Source organism: Selaginella moellendorffii, unplaced genomic scaffold, assembly GCF_000143415.4.
Source record: "Selaginella moellendorffii unplaced genomic scaffold, v1.0 SELMOscaffold_11, whole genome shotgun sequence".
In the NCBI taxonomy this organism is placed as follows: Eukaryota; Viridiplantae; Streptophyta; class Lycopodiopsida; order Selaginellales; family Selaginellaceae; genus Selaginella; species Selaginella moellendorffii.
The window spans coordinates 270199-285166 of record NW_003314272.1 but is presented as its reverse complement, the minus strand read 5'-3'; the positions used below and the strand labels follow the sequence as shown (position 1 = coordinate 285166).

The 14968-nt window shown below is 53.4% G+C and overlaps 7 protein-coding genes across 8 annotated transcripts; 4 read left to right on the top strand and 3 right to left on the bottom strand.

Moving 5' to 3' along the window:
• The first annotated feature begins 77 nt into the window (after positions 1-77).
• LOC9650771 (ATP-dependent Clp protease proteolytic subunit 6, chloroplastic) lies at positions 78-1458 on the top strand. The gene is made up of 8 exons (XM_002968896.2): positions 78-360; positions 404-616; positions 694-759; positions 817-957; positions 1015-1068; positions 1130-1222; positions 1275-1341; positions 1395-1458. The coding sequence occupies exons 1-7, from the start codon at positions 112-114 to the stop codon at positions 1320-1322; spliced, it is 864 nt and encodes a 287-aa protein (XP_002968942.2). The 5' UTR covers positions 78-111; the 3' UTR covers positions 1323-1341; positions 1395-1458.
• LOC9650770 (trihelix transcription factor GTL1) lies at positions 1399-3568 on the bottom strand. Its single transcript, XM_024673690.1, has 2 exons — positions 1686-3568; positions 1399-1615 (listed from the first exon to the last, which is right to left on the bottom strand). The coding sequence occupies exon 1, from the start codon at positions 3228-3230 to the stop codon at positions 1713-1715; it is 1518 nt and encodes a 505-aa protein (XP_024529458.1). The 5' UTR covers positions 3231-3568; the 3' UTR covers positions 1399-1615; positions 1686-1712.
• A 211-nt stretch (positions 3569-3779) lies between these two features.
• Positions 3780-7915, top strand: LOC112345984. Its single transcript, XM_024673880.1, has 14 exons — positions 3780-4486; positions 4541-4772; positions 4823-5006; positions 5058-5395; positions 5448-5696; positions 5742-5897; positions 5949-6018; positions 6109-6255; positions 6313-6545; positions 6604-6681; positions 6731-6862; positions 6926-7129; positions 7179-7469; positions 7537-7915. Exons 1-13 carry the CDS (start codon positions 3780-3782, stop codon positions 7371-7373), a joined length of 2925 nt encoding a protein of 974 aa, XP_024529648.1. The 3' UTR covers positions 7374-7469; positions 7537-7915.
• Positions 7343-8297, bottom strand: LOC9651621 (30S ribosomal protein S9). The gene is made up of 2 exons (XM_002968613.3): positions 7921-8297; positions 7343-7777 (listed from the first exon to the last, which is right to left on the bottom strand). Exons 1-2 carry the CDS (start codon positions 8263-8265, stop codon positions 7490-7492), a joined length of 633 nt encoding a protein of 210 aa, XP_002968659.2. The 5' UTR covers positions 8266-8297; the 3' UTR covers positions 7343-7489.
• Positions 8298-8340: 43 nt separating this feature from the next.
• Positions 8341-10139, top strand: LOC9651620 (glutathione S-transferase 2). Of its 2 annotated transcripts, XR_002992229.1 has the most exons (11): positions 8341-8429; positions 8480-8533; positions 8587-8675; positions 8736-8807; positions 8871-8927; positions 8983-9058; positions 9115-9176; positions 9257-9313; positions 9371-9519; positions 9582-9725; positions 9779-10139. XR_002992229.1 is itself a non-coding variant. In XM_024673683.1 (9 exons), exons 1-9 carry the CDS (start codon positions 8363-8365, stop codon positions 9470-9472), a joined length of 636 nt encoding a protein of 211 aa, XP_024529451.1. In that variant the 5' UTR covers positions 8341-8362; the 3' UTR covers positions 9473-9574. The 2 variants fall into 2 exon arrangements, 1 of the variants encoding a protein (XP_024529451.1); XM_024673683.1 differs by lacking the exons at positions 9582-9725; positions 9779-10139 and having other exon boundaries at positions 9371-9574.
• Positions 10140-10748: 609 nt separating this feature from the next.
• LOC9650769 (serine/threonine-protein kinase STY13) lies at positions 10749-13706 on the top strand. Its single transcript, XM_024673682.1, has 4 exons — positions 10749-11657; positions 11750-12814; positions 12960-13116; positions 13246-13706. The coding sequence occupies exons 1-4, from the start codon at positions 11275-11277 to the stop codon at positions 13540-13542; spliced, it is 1902 nt and encodes a 633-aa protein (XP_024529450.1). The 5' UTR covers positions 10749-11274; the 3' UTR covers positions 13543-13706.
• On the bottom strand, positions 13677-14459 carry LOC112345983 (ethylene-responsive transcription factor ABI4-like). The gene has a single exon (XM_024673878.1). It carries the CDS (start codon positions 14457-14459, stop codon positions 13677-13679), a length of 783 nt encoding a protein of 260 aa, XP_024529646.1.
• Between the last annotated feature and the right edge of the window lie 509 nt (positions 14460-14968).

Here is a 14968-nt window from a genome sequence, read left to right as displayed (position 1 = left end):
GGCAAATGGACAAATCCTGGCGGTCAACTTTAACGGCCAGAGAGCACTCATCGTAGCTCTACCTCGGCCGTCAGATCCAGGCCATCTAACGGTCTTAACGGATTTTTGGCTATGGCGACGATGTCTCTAGCCCCAGGCGCTAGCGGCGTGGAGGCGCTGTGCTCGCCGGGCAAGAGCTGGCGCGGGCATGGATTCCAGAGCTGTAGATCAGGCCTCGTCAGGTTCCGGAGGAGAGAATGCGCGATTCAGGGCTCGGCAATCACTCCGCCGCCTCCATCGCCGGCTCTTCTTCACGCATTGGCATCGCCCGGGATGAGAGCCGCTACCCCGGCGAGGAGCTACGATCTTCCATTCCTCAAGGTACGCATCGAAATATTTTCGATCGATTCTCAGTGGTGCACAGGGCAGTGAGGAGAATACAATCAGGGCAGCAAAGAAAGGGGCTCCGCCAATGGCTCCAGCCGTGATTACTCCAGCAGGAATCGCCGACCTTACGAGCATCATGCTTCGCAGTAGGATTATCTTCATCGGCCAACCGATTAATTCGCAAGTAGCCCAGCGCGTCATCTCGCAGCTCGTGATGCTTGCTGCCATCGACGAAGAAAAAGATATCCAGGTTTACTCATATCTTTTTTTCTTTCTTCTGTTCTTCGCTTGTTCTTAAACTTAGTTTGTTTTTCTCGGTTTGTCTAGCTCTATATCAATTGTCCTGGAGGAAGCACTTACTCCGTTCTTGCCATCTACGATTGCATGTCTTGGGTAGGAAGAGAATACTTGTTTGCCAGGATTTTGAGACATGGTTTTCTTCTTGTGTAGATCAAACCAAGAGTGAGCACTGTGTGCTTCGGCATGGCCGCAAGTCAAGGAGCTTTGATTCTAGCCGGTGGAACGAAAGGCTTGCGTTTTGCGATGCCAAACTCCAGAGTCATGATCCATCAACCTCAAGGAGGCTGTGGTGTAAGTAGCAATTGTTTTAAAGATGGATACTCGAAAAGTCTTTCTTTTCTTGATCAGGGAACGATGGAGGATGTGAGAAGGCAAGTGAATGAAGTGGTAGCATCACGAGATGTAAGAACTCTGCTTGTAGTTCTTTTGCTCGTAATCTCAAGCGTTTGTCTTTTGGCTCCAGAAAATCGATAAGATGTACGCGGCTTTCACTGGGCAGCCACTGGAGATAGTCCAAACATACACAGAGCGTGACCATTTTTTCTCGGCAGCCGAGGTAGCCAAGTCTTTTGTACTTTCCTGCGCTGACGCTTCAATCAAACGTACAGGCTATGGAATTTGGATTGATCGACGGGTTGCTCGAAACGGAGTACTAAACAAACGCTCACCCACAAAGTATCAAATAGGATTTCCTACACACCATTGACTGATCCGATGGATGCTTGCAGCCTCTCATCAAAAGTGAAGCTTCATCAAAAATAAATATAAGCAACAAAAGTTCCAAGTGAAGCACAGAAGAGCTCGATCAATCAAAAGGGTGCTGTGTCACGTTTACTCGCACCCCTGTCAAGTAAGCTATCTCGCCCGCGGCCGCCATTCTCTTTCTCTGTACAATCCGAATGGCGGCCTGTCCCTGGGCAGTGTTGATCATCCTCGAGCTCGAGAGCTGCTGCTGTGAAGAAATCCCTTCGTCAAGCTCGGTGTGTCGCTGGAGGAGAGTGATGGTATACTTTACTTACAAAACTTTGGTGGCGGTGGAAGCTCTCTCACGTTACGTTCTTCCCACCAGCAAAGTCTTCCGGTGGCTTGGTGACGATGGCCGTCAGCTCCGCAAAGTAGTGGCTCTCTCCTCGCTCGCGCTTGCCGTCGGCAACGTCCTTGTACTCGGCCATGAGCTTGTCCCACTTCTCGCGGCACTGCTTCCCGTCCCGCTTGATCCCCTGCGCCTTGAGCAAGTCGGCCACCTCGTCCCACAGCGCGGCTCTCCGGGTGCTCTTGGTGAACTTGTTCTCCATCTCCCCCCGGAGCTTGATCAGCTGGAGAACCTCGGTCCGCTTCCAGTTCTTGCTCCGCTTCTTCGGGCCCCCGCCACTGCCGCCGCCGCCTTGATGAGCTCCGCCACCGTCGGGGCTTTGCGGGAACACCATCAGGCTCTCCGACGGCACACCCAGCCTCTCCCCAACGAGCTTCTGCGTGAGCGCCACCATCGCGTTGTTAAAGACGAGCCGCTGGGCTCTCTCCTCGGCCCGCCACTTCTCCTCCTTCTCCAGCCGGAGCTGCTCGCGCTGCTGCTCCTTCCGCTCCATCGCCTCGAGCACGTCCCGGAAGAATCTCTGCTGCCTCGCCAGGACCGTCTCGAGCAGGCTTTGCACCGCTAGCAGGTCCGTCACCGCGACATACTTGTTTGGCACCCTCCGCCGCTTCTTCGCAGTCGGAGGCCTCCCTTCCAAGTCTTCCTCCTCCTCGTCCCTGGTCGTGGCCTTGTCTCCGCCCCTCGACCCCGACTCAAAGTCGAGCACATCTTTAAACAAGACACCACCGCCGCCACCACCACCGCCACCTTCGGGAAGCTGAGCCTCGCCACCACTGTCCATCCCAAAAATCTCTTTTTCCTTGCCAGTGGTGCTGGCGGCCTTCTTGATGAGCTTCCCGGAGAGAAGCGGGTAGAGCTCGTCGTAGAAAGGATTATCTTCCCTCTCCTTGACACCGTCCCGGACTTCCTTGTACCCGGCGGTGAGCTTCTCCCACTTGTCCCGGCACTGCTGCGCGTCCCGGCAGAATCGCTCCCTCTGGAGCGACTCCGCGATCTCGTCCCACAGCTCCGTCTTCCTTCCCGTCCTCGCAAACCGCGGCTCCAGCTCCGTCCTCAGCCGGATGAGCTTGAGCGTCTCGGGCCTCGTCCAGTTCTTCGATCTTTTCTTGTGCTCCCTGTCCCGCTGCTTCTTATCCTCCTCCACTTCCATCTCCGCCTCGGTCACGGTGGCGCTGCCATTCCCAACGCCGCCCGCCACCGCTGGATCGTTGAGCGCGACCAGCGGTGGCTCCATCGCGAGCGGCGCTGCTCCCAGGGACTTGGAATCCGCGAGAGCGAATGGAAAAGTCGGCGCTGGCAGCGGCGGCGGGGCGAGAGCCACCGAACAGGGCTGGAAGTTCGTGGCGCTGGCGTCCGGAGTTCCAAGCTTGGCGTCGAGTGGCAGCGGCGACAAGCACTGCTGCAGCGATGGGAGCGGCGATGGCGAGCTGCTAAACACCACTAGGGCGCCTCTCTGCCCGCCCTCCATCATCTTAGCTCCTCCTCCCACTTCCCTTGCTTTCTGCCGTAAAGGTGCCAGATTCCAGCGCCCCGGAGCTGACGATCTCGTCAAAATCCCTGCTCCGCTCTTCGAAATCCCTGCTTCCAGTGGAGCTCGAGAAAACACGTACCAATCTCACGGCGCCCCCGGCATTTCACCCGCATTGCCTCTGAAGCTCCAATGCGGCACCGTTTCACACCATCGCCGCGGGAGAAGCTAAGCCCTAGGAGGACGCGCGCGAGGAGCCCTAAAGCGGAGAGGTAAAAACAAAGCTGCCATAGCCAGCGCAAAATAACAACACAGTAGAGCGAGCTAACACCTACGACTTCTTTTTTCTTTTTTTGGGCTCCAAGACGCCTCGCATTCCCCCATACGGGCGCGGACAAGCGCGAGCGGGAGCCACTCGCGCGGCGCCACGTGCCCTCAGTCCGTACGCAAAAGAGCCGTTGGTCCAGACGATGCCGCCGGATTGATGACGTGGCATGGCGTTTGAAAAGAGTAACTTTGTTATCGGGTTGGAGAATATTCTTTCTAGGGTTTATGGAGGAGGAGGGAGAAATTGGGTCGCAATGCCAGGCGCGACTCGAGGCGCTGGAACTAGATGCCACCGATCCACGGGCGACGCGCGAGGCGCTGCGATGGGGTATGCAAATGCTGGCTCGAATTCAGTGCAGCGGCAGTGGCAGGGTGGAATCGCGTGAAGCCGTCGAGAATGCGGCTGGTTATGAGGCTTCGAGTAGCAGCAGCGGCAAGAGGAGAGTCTCGGAGTCCCCTCTGGCTAATCCAAGCAGCAAGATTCCGAGGCTGGATTCTACCTCTAGGTGGAGTTTGCAGGGATTTCTCAAGATGGTGGAGTGTGGCGAGATTGGAAACTGGATGGCCGAGCGTGTTTCATCCAATATGCGATCGTTGGACGCCACAGCCTTGGTTGCCTTTGTCAGCCAGTGTCTCCTCTTGAGCCTAGATCAGTCTCCAGAAGAAGGAGGTGCTGACGGCAGCGTTAACTATCTATGGTTACATTGGGTGATGGTTAGAGAGGTCTTGTGCTCCAATCCGACAAGCCGTGACGAGAATTTGATCGAGCTCCCGGAGCTCGATTGGCTGCTGGCGTATCTCACAGCCGCGGCGCCAGAAAATTTTCTCCAGTCACTTATGCACGACGTCCTTGTGAAAGGATACAAATCGAAGGATGCGTCCATCGTTCCTTACGTCAAGCAAGCAGGGATTCTTGAATTTGCTGCCTCAAGGTAAGAGGGTATGGGGTTTCATATCTTTGCTAGACTAAGTTTCACTCTGTGCAGGGTACCAGAGTTGGTAGTACCGGCAGTGATCTTTTTGATGCAAAATGACGATGGGAGTGAGTTTCAGTACAAGATGCATGCATGGGCTGTGCAGTCGGCACTCTGTCCGAACTTCCTCGCGGCCGTAGCAACCGCGCTGGTGACGAGTGTCGGGCTTGAGTCCCTGGAAAAGTTTTGGAAGGCTGCGAATTTCAGGCATGTTTTTTTGCCAGTCTTCTGGACAAGCAGATTGGTATGCGATTAACCGTGCTGCCTATTTTTGTTTCTCACTGTATTTTATAGGAGTATAAGCCTGCTCTAGACGGATGTCATACCAGGGCGTGGCTTTCCGTGCTCATAATCAAGCATTTCGAGCAGCTGTCGCCTGTTGCTGCTGATATAGTTTTGCTTCTCAGCAAAGTCGATCCCGCATTACTGGAGTGGTTGAACAAGAGATTATCGTCTTTTGTTATGATGGAAGCAGCAGGTATGCTTAAGTTTTTGGAGCTGAACGTTGCTCATAGTTATAACGCTCCAGGAAATTCAGTCAGCAGTTCCTTCCTGCAAAGTCTGGTGCAGAACACGCAAAGACTCTGGAACAATATCTTTTCTAGAACATCGGCGAGCTGTCAGTCGGATCCTGTCTATGCGAGGGATGCTCTGGTACAGACGTGCCAGATTACGCTACTGGGATCCGATAATGAAGCAGCCACTGAGTTTCTGGTACAAGCTTGTGCACACGGCGGAAATGCGGAAGTTTTGGCAATCTTTGTAACGCTAACACAGATGCTTGGAGTTATGGGCAAGGATCCTGCGATCCTCACACTTTGGGCTAAGAAGGTTGTCGACCAGCTTCACGTCTGTAATAGCGCTCAGGTACTTGCTTTTCTTCACTTGGAAAGTTCTAACTTACTAATCCGCTGCGTAGGTATTGGTGCGAATTTTGGCAATCCGTCAACTTCTGAATCCTTCCTTTTGGAGCCGGCATGTTGTCGGAACTGCTTGGAGGTCTTCACGGAAAAACTTATGCGACGCATTGAATGGAAAATGGCTGGGGATTCTAGCGTTATTGCAGAGAGCTGACAACGACGAAAGCTCCTTGCATACGCTGGGTGTTCTTCAGTCTCTTGCCATGGAAGGAACTATGTCATCTGAAGAGCTTTCTCGACACCTTAAGGTTTGTGATGGGTCAAAGCTGCGGTAAATTTACGTGTGCGTGCAGGGAGCACTAGGATTGCTGTTTTATCGTCTAAAAAAGATGGACAATTTTTCTGACTATACGCTTACTGATAGCCGATGGATTTTCTTACGAGAAGCTGCAATCTTGAGAAGAATCATAGCTCACCTGGGTTCTTTTTCCTTTGCGCTATTTAATTTGGTACGAACAAGTTATCTTATAGAATGTGTTTTGACTTGTCTACTGCTGCAGCTGGTGACCATCCTACTCAATTTCTCCTTTGAAGCTGGCATTAAGAGGCAACTTGGAATGTCTTCAAACAGTGCGTGAGTACAGCATGAAACTATCTTGCATTTGCATTTCACTTGCACCTGGACGTTTTGGTGTATATCAATAACACTCTTTCTTACAGTTGATATCTCAAAGGTGGAGCATCTGATGTCAAAGCCAGGATTTCAAACCACGATCGCACTAGCGGCTGGAAATGTTGATCGCTACGGAAGGATGGAGTTCATATTTTCAAAGCAGCGGCAGTTGGATGATTGTAGTAAAGGTTCAGGTAGACTACATTGTCTGTTTGTATTTTTGTGTTTTCTTAGCATGGTATTCCTGGCAGGTATCACTCATAGCATGGAGAGCAGAAACGACTCTAAGAGAACTGAAGCTCTAAATCCGACTTTCACCGAAATTTGCAGTCTCTTAGAGCAATCTTTCAGAAAATCTATTGCACGACATCAAGAAAAGCTAGAAGCGTGGCCGTGCCATCCAGTTGAAATCCTAGAAAAACTGCTGGTTGATCGACTGGAAACACCACATGAGATCTCTATCACGATGGAACAGTATGAGGAGGTGCGTGTATTCAAAGTTTATATCTTATTTGTGTGAAACTGTTTTCCTCTTTTGCCAGGTTCTTCCAAAACATGTAGCTTTTGTTCGACACACGTTCCTCACCGAATGCTTTCATCAAAACCCGCTCCTTTTCAAGGTTGGAGAGCTTGCTTGATTCTGCCACGCTAAGAATTGAACTTCTGTAGGTGCTCGAGCTCGTCATGGAACACGGACAAGCTAGACAGCTCGAAGCCTGTGCAGAGTTTGTCCGTGCTTTACTGGCGGACTCTATTTCGCACTGGTATGGAGCATTTCGCCGTCAGCAAACTGCTTCCGCGGTCAGCTTAACTTGAAGAAAACCTTCTCTCACTCGACGCTCTAAACGTTTTGGTTTTCTCCAGGACAAGGACAGAATGCAGCTCTTCAACATCATTCAGCTCGTCACGTCCGCTCGCTGGCTTCCGCAACCTCTCGCGTCATGTGGGGAGATAATCGCGCTAATCAACACCGAAGACGTGACGACACTGCTGCTGATAATCTGGCGGTGCATGCACAACGAGCTAGCTTCAGCCAAAAATCCTTCCGAAACCAACTCCGCTCACCAGGTACTCTTGCTTTCAGCCAAACTTCCACACTGACCGATAGAGTTGTCAGGCTACACCCGAAGAGAACAAAGACATCCCAGGTCGAGATTGGGAGACGCAGTTCCTCTCCATACTTCGACACAATGTCTCACGGATAGGTGCTCACTTCGTTCGGCTCTATCCACAGCACAAGCTGGTCACGGAGGCGAGCAATGAATCACTGGCGAGCAGCGAGACGGATCAAACCGGGCGCGTTACAGAATGAGGAACTTATAGAACAGCGTTTCTTCTTGAGCAGCACCACACAAGAAGCTGGAGCTGCAAATCCATCCATTGCAAAGGGAGGAAGAGACCAAGAAAGGTATGCTTTTGCTTTACGTCTCAACGCTTGGAGTACTGAGGAGACTTCCTTGCCTTGTGCTTGCCAGCCTTCTTCCTCTCCACCTTACGCGGGTCTCTTGTCAAGAATCCCAGCTTCCTCAATGGCTGGCGGTGGGACTCGTTGATCTTGAGAAGGCATCGCGAGATCCCCAGCCGGATTGCCTGCGCTTGGCCCGAGAGACCACCACCGTGCGCTTTGACGATGGTGTCGTACTTTCCTTCGAAGCCGAGGCTCCGGAGTGGAAGCTTTACGTGGAAAAGCCACAATGGATTTCCTTGCAAGTACTCCTGGCCATCAAAAGAGAAGCTTGTCAGCTCGGTTATCTTCTTCTTCTGAAGAACAATCTCTATCTTCTTTTTCTCCATGCAAACTAGAGAACAATCTCTATCTTCTTCTCCTCCTTGCAAACTAAAGAGGAGGATTCTCATACCTGGGCAGTCCTATTGTTGATAACATACTGTCCGGTGCCTTCGACCAGGCAAACCCTGGCAATCGCTCGCTTCCTCCGCCCAGTGCCCAAGAGGTCCTGCGCGGCAATCCCTCCGGGCATGGCCTCCTTCACGAAATCGCTCATGTCGACGCGCTCCACGCCCACGCCGGGGGCTTCCAAGATCGCCGCCCTCACCACCAGAGACCCAGCTCCTCGTTGCCGATTCCTCGCCAACCCTAATCTACATTTCCCGGGAGGCGACGATCCTGCCACGAATCCCAGGCGCACCGCATTCACGCTCGAGGCCTGCGTCGGCGATGCCTGGAGCGCCATCGCCACAACCATTGGAGGTTAGAGAGTGACGTGGCGGGGATATACCTCGGATCTAGACCGGCTGGCACAAGCCGGGTCGTCTCGAAAATCTAGGATTTTGTGGAGGGAGATGAGGCTCTACACGTTTTGGGGGAGCTCTTGTGCTTGGCGAGTGAGGCTGGCGCTCGCATTGAAAGGTTTTTCTCTTTCTCCCTCTGGATGTGATCGCAATTTTCTACTTGATCAGGGATTCCATACGAGTACCAGGCTGTGGGTTTCGCAAATGGTCTGCTCGACGATGGTAGAGTTTGTTTTGTGTGGCATTCGGGGTTTTAAATCCTTTGTGATTCTCAGAGTTTTCGAAGATCAATCCCTTGAGTATGGTGCCTGCACTAGAAACCGAAGAAGATGGACTTTTGATTGACTCTGTAGCAATTGTGGAGGTTTGCTATTGTTTTTCTCTTCTCTTGGAAGTGATCTCTTGTGGAATTGCTATCACGTAGTATTTGGAAGAAAAATACCCAGAGAAGCCACTCCTGCCTAAAAACTTGAAGCAGCGAGCGACAATTCGCCAGGTAAAAAGTATTATCGGTTTTAGCTCGATTTGTTTCTCATGTTTCGATTGTTACATTTGCAAGATTGTCAATCTCATCGCGTCAAATATTCAGCCTCTGCAAAATGGAGGCCGCGTTCTGGTAAGTTTTGCCTGCTTTTCACAGCAAGGCTGAATCCTTCCTTGCTCTTTGGCAGAATATGATCAAGGAGAAACTTGGCGACGAGGAGACACTCAAGTGGGCGCAACACTGGATTGTCATTGGTTTCAACGGTGAGCTTTCTGCTTTCACACCCCGCAACTCACAAGTGTCTTGGATTTTCATGTAGCTCTCGAGGAGATCGTGAAGAAGACATCGGGAAAATACTGCTTTGGAGACACACTCACCCTCGTATGTTCTTTCATTCTAGAGAATCTTTGCACTTGTCCTTCGTAACTGACGGGATCTTCGTTTGGTTCTTGTCACTCCAGGCTGATGTATTTGTCATCCCACAGATCGGCAACGCGGAGCGTTACAAGGTCGATATGGTAAGCTTCTCGTCCATCTCAAGAGGCAAAAAAAATTCTTATATGTTTTGCACACAGACGCCATATCCAACACTCCGGAGGCTCAAGGAGGAGCTTCACAAGCTGGAAGAAGTGCGGCAGTCGGTTCCACGACTCCAGCCGGATTTTCCGACGGAATAGCTTGCGAAAGCATCCAATAAAACTTCTGGCTCAATAAGTTCTCCAAGGTAATCCTACAATGTTTATACGCACAAACAACTTAAAAGCTCTTTGAAAAAAAAATTTCCAGCTTACACTTAGTTGTCCATCTAGGCAGAGTTACTCGTCCAAGAGCTGAAGGAAGCTCGACTTTGTCACAGACAGTCCTGGTAAATAGTTTGATATCCTTTTCTGACTTGAGCTCTTGGAAGTATTGCAGCCATATACTCTTCAGGTTTGTGACTCCTTAGTAACTCTTACTCTCGAGAAATATGATGTTTTACGCAGGATTTGTGATCTGAAGAAAGCGGTGAGCAATCGTGACATGAGTTTCATGCTCGATCGTGAAGCCAAACTTCCTGGAGAGGAAAAGCCCCGGGAGATACTTGCGTAGCGGGAAGCAGCGCACCGGCAGTGGCAAATCTAGGCACGGAAATCTACTGATAGCGTACGAGGGGTGGGAAGTCTTGCATTGTCCAGCAGCATTGATGCAAGCTCTAGTTTTAGAGACTGAGAAAAAGGACGATGAAAAGGCTTCGCGCGCTTCGCTAGCAGCAGCAGCAGCAGCAGCCAGCAGCAGCACTAGTTTTGGTTTGGCGCGTTTTGCACAGTGGCCAATGGTACTTCGCAACAAAATCGATTTTTTTTTTTCGTTTTTTCCTGAAAGGAAGCGAGCACTTGCATTCGATAGAGATGGATTTGCTACCAGAAAGAATTGCAGTGAAGAAACTCGACTTAGCACACTTCTGGAAAGAAAGGCCTCGATCTCTCCCGGGCAGCGAGGACAGGGCTGAAGCTAAAGGAGACACACACACCACTCTCACGCTCCACATCACAGCTCCACACAAAGCCACACACATTTTGGGAGCGGCAGAGGCCTGCGCGGGCCTGTTGTGCCAGCGCGAAACTGTGACGACGCGATAACGCCAGTGGCTCGGACTCCCACGCCATTCATCAATGAAGCGCAGGCCGGATTCGAGAACCAAGAGCAGCGAAAGGGGGAAGAAAGAGCGCGCGAGAGAGATCTCGATCATGGAAGATAACCAAAAACGATTAAATCGATATAGCATAGTCGCTCGCTGCTCGATCGAGAGAGCTGAGAGCTCGGATCCTTGTGAGTGACTTGTGCGCTTGCGATTCGAGCGAGCGAGCAATGGCTTTCGATCGAGAGAGGCAATCGCCAAAAAATCTTCCTCCAAGTGTGTGGGAGACAGGGGATGGGATTTCTTTCCCTCGGGGAAGCAAAGCGTGCCACGTATGCAAGTGCCACGTATGGCGCGGATAAACCCTAAAATTCCTGGCGCGATTCTCTTCGATTCCTTCCCCTTCTCCGTGATCTGATCCGAGTGTGCGAGGAATGGACCATCAGTGCGCTACGAGCGAGCGAGCGCGCGAGCGATCTGAGCGGGGCAGCAAGGATTGAAGTTGACAATCCCAGTGGATCCATTTTTTTTGGCTTCCCTTTCTCGCTTAACGGATTCTTTCTCTCCTCGTTCGTGAGTGCCTCGGTGTATTTTTGGCGCCTTGCTCGCTCGAGATCGATCCATCCATGGCGGACGAGGAGAGTTACATGCCACCGCGTTGATTGCATTGCCCTTGTTTTCTCCCTTTTTTTTCTTGCTCGATCGAGTGCTCCACATGAGAGCGCCATTTTAAAAGCGAGAATGCATCGTTTCCTTGTGTTCTTGCGCGGATTATAAAGCATTCCAGATCCATCCGATAGCACTCCGATAGCGGCGAATTCCGGGCAGCGGTGGCCAGCAATCGCGATATTTCGAGGCGGCATGGCCAGGGTCGATTGCTGGAGCTGCCACAGCCACAGCGCCAAGATCAGCTGGGGGGATGATTCCGGAATGCTGGATCATCGCATGCTCTTCGCGGTCGACGATTGCCCGCTACTGTCACCGGGCGCCGCCTCGAATCTCGGCGGCAAGAATCGCGGAAGCGGCGATGGCGGCGGCAGATGGAAGCGCCTCCAAAGATCTGTGTGCTCCTATCTCCACAGCGGCGGCGGCAGCGTCGGCGGCGCCATCAAGATCCGCCGCGAAGAGAAGAAGGCCGCTTGGAATGCGATCGTGGAGAGCTTGATGCAGCGGCATCCGGGGAGCCAGCTGCCGGAGAGGCTCATCTCGATGATCCGGCGCCACTTCGAATCGCTGCCACTCAGGTATCGCAAGATCCCTCTCGAAATATTTCTTCGTCATTCTTGCTCGATCGATCTAGAAGGCTAAGCGGACATCTTTCCTTGTTTCTTTGCAGCTACGCGCAAGCCGGCCTGGGGAGCGATCAGATCTTCTTGCACATCCGCCTGGTGGAGCAAGCGCGCATGAGCCCTCACAGCGGCTCCATCGCCATCGCCATCATCCAAGAAAGAAGATCCGCCACAGCCGCCAATGCCGCCGCTCGATCCAGCAACGCCAGCGATGAATCCCTCTTCATGGCCAGCTCGCCGCCATCGATCGCGTCTCCTGCGCCGTGGGAGGAGGATCAAGAGAGCGATTTCACGGTCACATTCGCGACGATGGGCGTCCCCATCACCAAGCATTCGATCGCGTGGGCTTTCAAGCGCGCGGCGATCCCCGTGACGCACACCAGCGTCTACTGCCGCAAGGCGCTCTTCCTGGGGATGGCATCGGTCCACTGCGCCAGGGAGTACATGCGCCTGGACCGAATGCAAGAGATCTTCAAGGCGGCGGCCAAGAAATCCCGGCTGAGAAGGCTGGCGCTCGGCCTCTATGGATCATCCTCCTCTTCATCGGCATCCCAGCAGATCCTCGTCCACAACCCAAGCAAATCGATCCCCAGCACTGCGGCGGCGGTGGCGGCGGACATGGATCTCGAGAGCCGGATCTCTTTCGTCTCACACCGACTGAGCATCGACGCGGTGGCGGGCGCGAGGATCCGGATCGATGTATCGGGAGACGTCGCCAGCGGCAAGGAGGAGCTCTCGCAGTGGGCGCTGGATCCATCCAAGATGAGCGGCTTGGAGAAGGAGGAGGCGATACCCACTGCGCGCGCGAGATTTGGCGGCGAGGCTGTGGCGCTGGAGCTGATCAACCCGCCAGGGGATGGCGATCGCGAGCTCCAGGAGGAGGTGCTGTGGCTGTGCACGCGGTCGGGGTTTGCGCACGCCAATGTTTTGCCCATTCGCGGCATCTGGATCGATGGGAGGAACTTGTGGGCGGTGTCCAAGCTCGTCTCCGGGGGGTCGCTGCGCGATCTGGTGGACAGGCGCGAGAAGATCGAGCTGCGATCCGTGCTGCGCATGGCCTGCGACATCGCCGAGGGGATGCAGTTCTTGCACGAATGCGGGATCGTCCACAGGCAAGTGTGATTTTTGTGTGTGCTTGGCGTGGGATGGATTCGCTCTTTGTTTTCTTGCCTTTCTGCAAAGATCTGGTCAAGTTGGCCTCAGTCCTGACGCGCTCTCTCTCTCTCTCTGTTTGTTTTTTCTTCTGGTGCTTGGCAGCAACTTGAAGCTCTCCAACATTCTCCTGGACGACAATGGCTGCGCGGTGATTGGTGGCCTGAGAATCGCGAGGGCGATCAAATCGCCTACCAAGGACGAGAGGAGCTTTAAGGATGGCGAGGAGGAGGACAAGACTTCATGGCCAGTGCCACCCGAGGTCAGTCAGTGAGCGTTCATTGATTGATTGACGCCGTTGAATCTGGTTAGCGTGGAGCGAAAAAAAAAATTAAAAATTCCAGAGCTTTTTACGCGACTGATGCGGACGAAAATGTTTGGTGGGATTCAGGTTGATTTGGAGAAATCCGCGATTACTCCCAAGGCGGACGTTTACAGCTTTGGGACGCTCCTTTGCGAGCTCGTCTCGTGCCACACAACGGCCGATCAAAATATCGGCAAGGAAAAGGAGACGCCGCGTAGATCCAGAACAACGCGATCGATGCCAGCACCGGTTGTGCCGCTGGATTGCTTCCCGCTGCTCAAGTACCTGATCCACCAGTGCTGGGCGAGCAATCCCCTGGACAGGCCGGACTTTTGCGAGATTTTGGAGATGGTGGCGACCGCGACGCGCGATCTAACGCGATGATCAAAGAAAAGAGAGGTTATCATAAGTTAAAATGTCACGAGTTAAAAACAAGCAATCGTTCGTATATATATATATATATGTACATGTAGGCAGGCAGACTTCTTGTAGTGCTTGCAGACAAATCTAGCAAAGAATCAATTGAATCTACAGGAAGATAGGGAGAATCCATCGATCTGATCGTTGGATAGCTCCTTCCATACCTCTTCCATGTCGTCTTCGGTGGAGGAATACGCGTTGAGCGATGCGAGCGTGGAATTGTCGCTGCCGCTGTGCTCGGTGTTGGGGATAGACGAGGCCGAGGAGGCGGTGGGCGCTGCCAGATTGAGGAGCGCCTCGTCCGCGGAGGCCGAGGAGATCCCAAAAACGTTGAACGCGATCGGCACCATCGGCATGATCGGCTCCCCGAGGTCGGCGATGGCGGGCGGCACGGAAGAAACCAAAGGCCTCCCGACGATCGAGGAACCAGAGCTGCTCCCCGCGGCGCGGGGCGGGGGGAGGAGCTTGCGATCGACCGGTCCTCGCTTGATCGCCCTCTTGGAGACTGGTGCTGGAGACGTGGTGGCGGTGGGAGGAGGAACAAGAGCCGGCCATGGAGGAAGCGAATCAGGGAGATTGAGACGCGCGTTCTCGCCGAAGTACTTCAAGGCGGCTTGATCGTAAGCCCTGGCAGCCTCCACGGCGGTGTCAAACGTCCCCAGCCAGATGCGAGCTCCACAGTTGGGCTCCCGGATCTCGGCGACCCACTTCCCCCACACCCGCTGGCGGACTCCACGGTACTGGCACGCTGCGTTCTCAGGGCCGCCTTTACCTTTCATGCAACCTTTACGTGATCGCTTGAGCTGGGGCCGCAAGATCGCGGAGAGCTGGGGGCCTGCGATCGCGGAGGACGCGCTTGAGGACGATTGCGGCTTGACCATGGCGGCGGCGATGAGCCGAGGCGGAGGAGAGGAGGAGGATGAAGAGGAGGAGGAGGAGCAAGGCGAGGACGATGCGATTGACGACGAAGAACAAGGGATACAAGTATCCTGCTGGTGGACAGGGGGAGACGATGAGGCGGCAGCTAGATATGAATGCCTCCCAGGAGCCATGGGGATCAGCGATGGACGCATTCAATCCGATTGGCGATGAATCGTGGTGGGAAACAAGAGGAAGAGAGAGAGAGAGAGGAGGAGACGGGGGGAAAATCCCTAGCTCCCCTGCTGCGCCAATTCATTGGCCGGATCGAAGGGACGCTTTTTGGGGACGAGCAGGGAGGATTGGTATTGGCAATTTGGCGATTGGATCTGCTGCGCGAGGAGCCAATCGGCGATTCCGTGCGCAAAATCCGCGGGCCAGACAGGATGTCTATGCGGGGAAAGTTCTTTCATCTGTCAATGAACCCTAGGATGGGAATCTTTGAACGTTCCCGCGCGATTTTCCTGTCCTT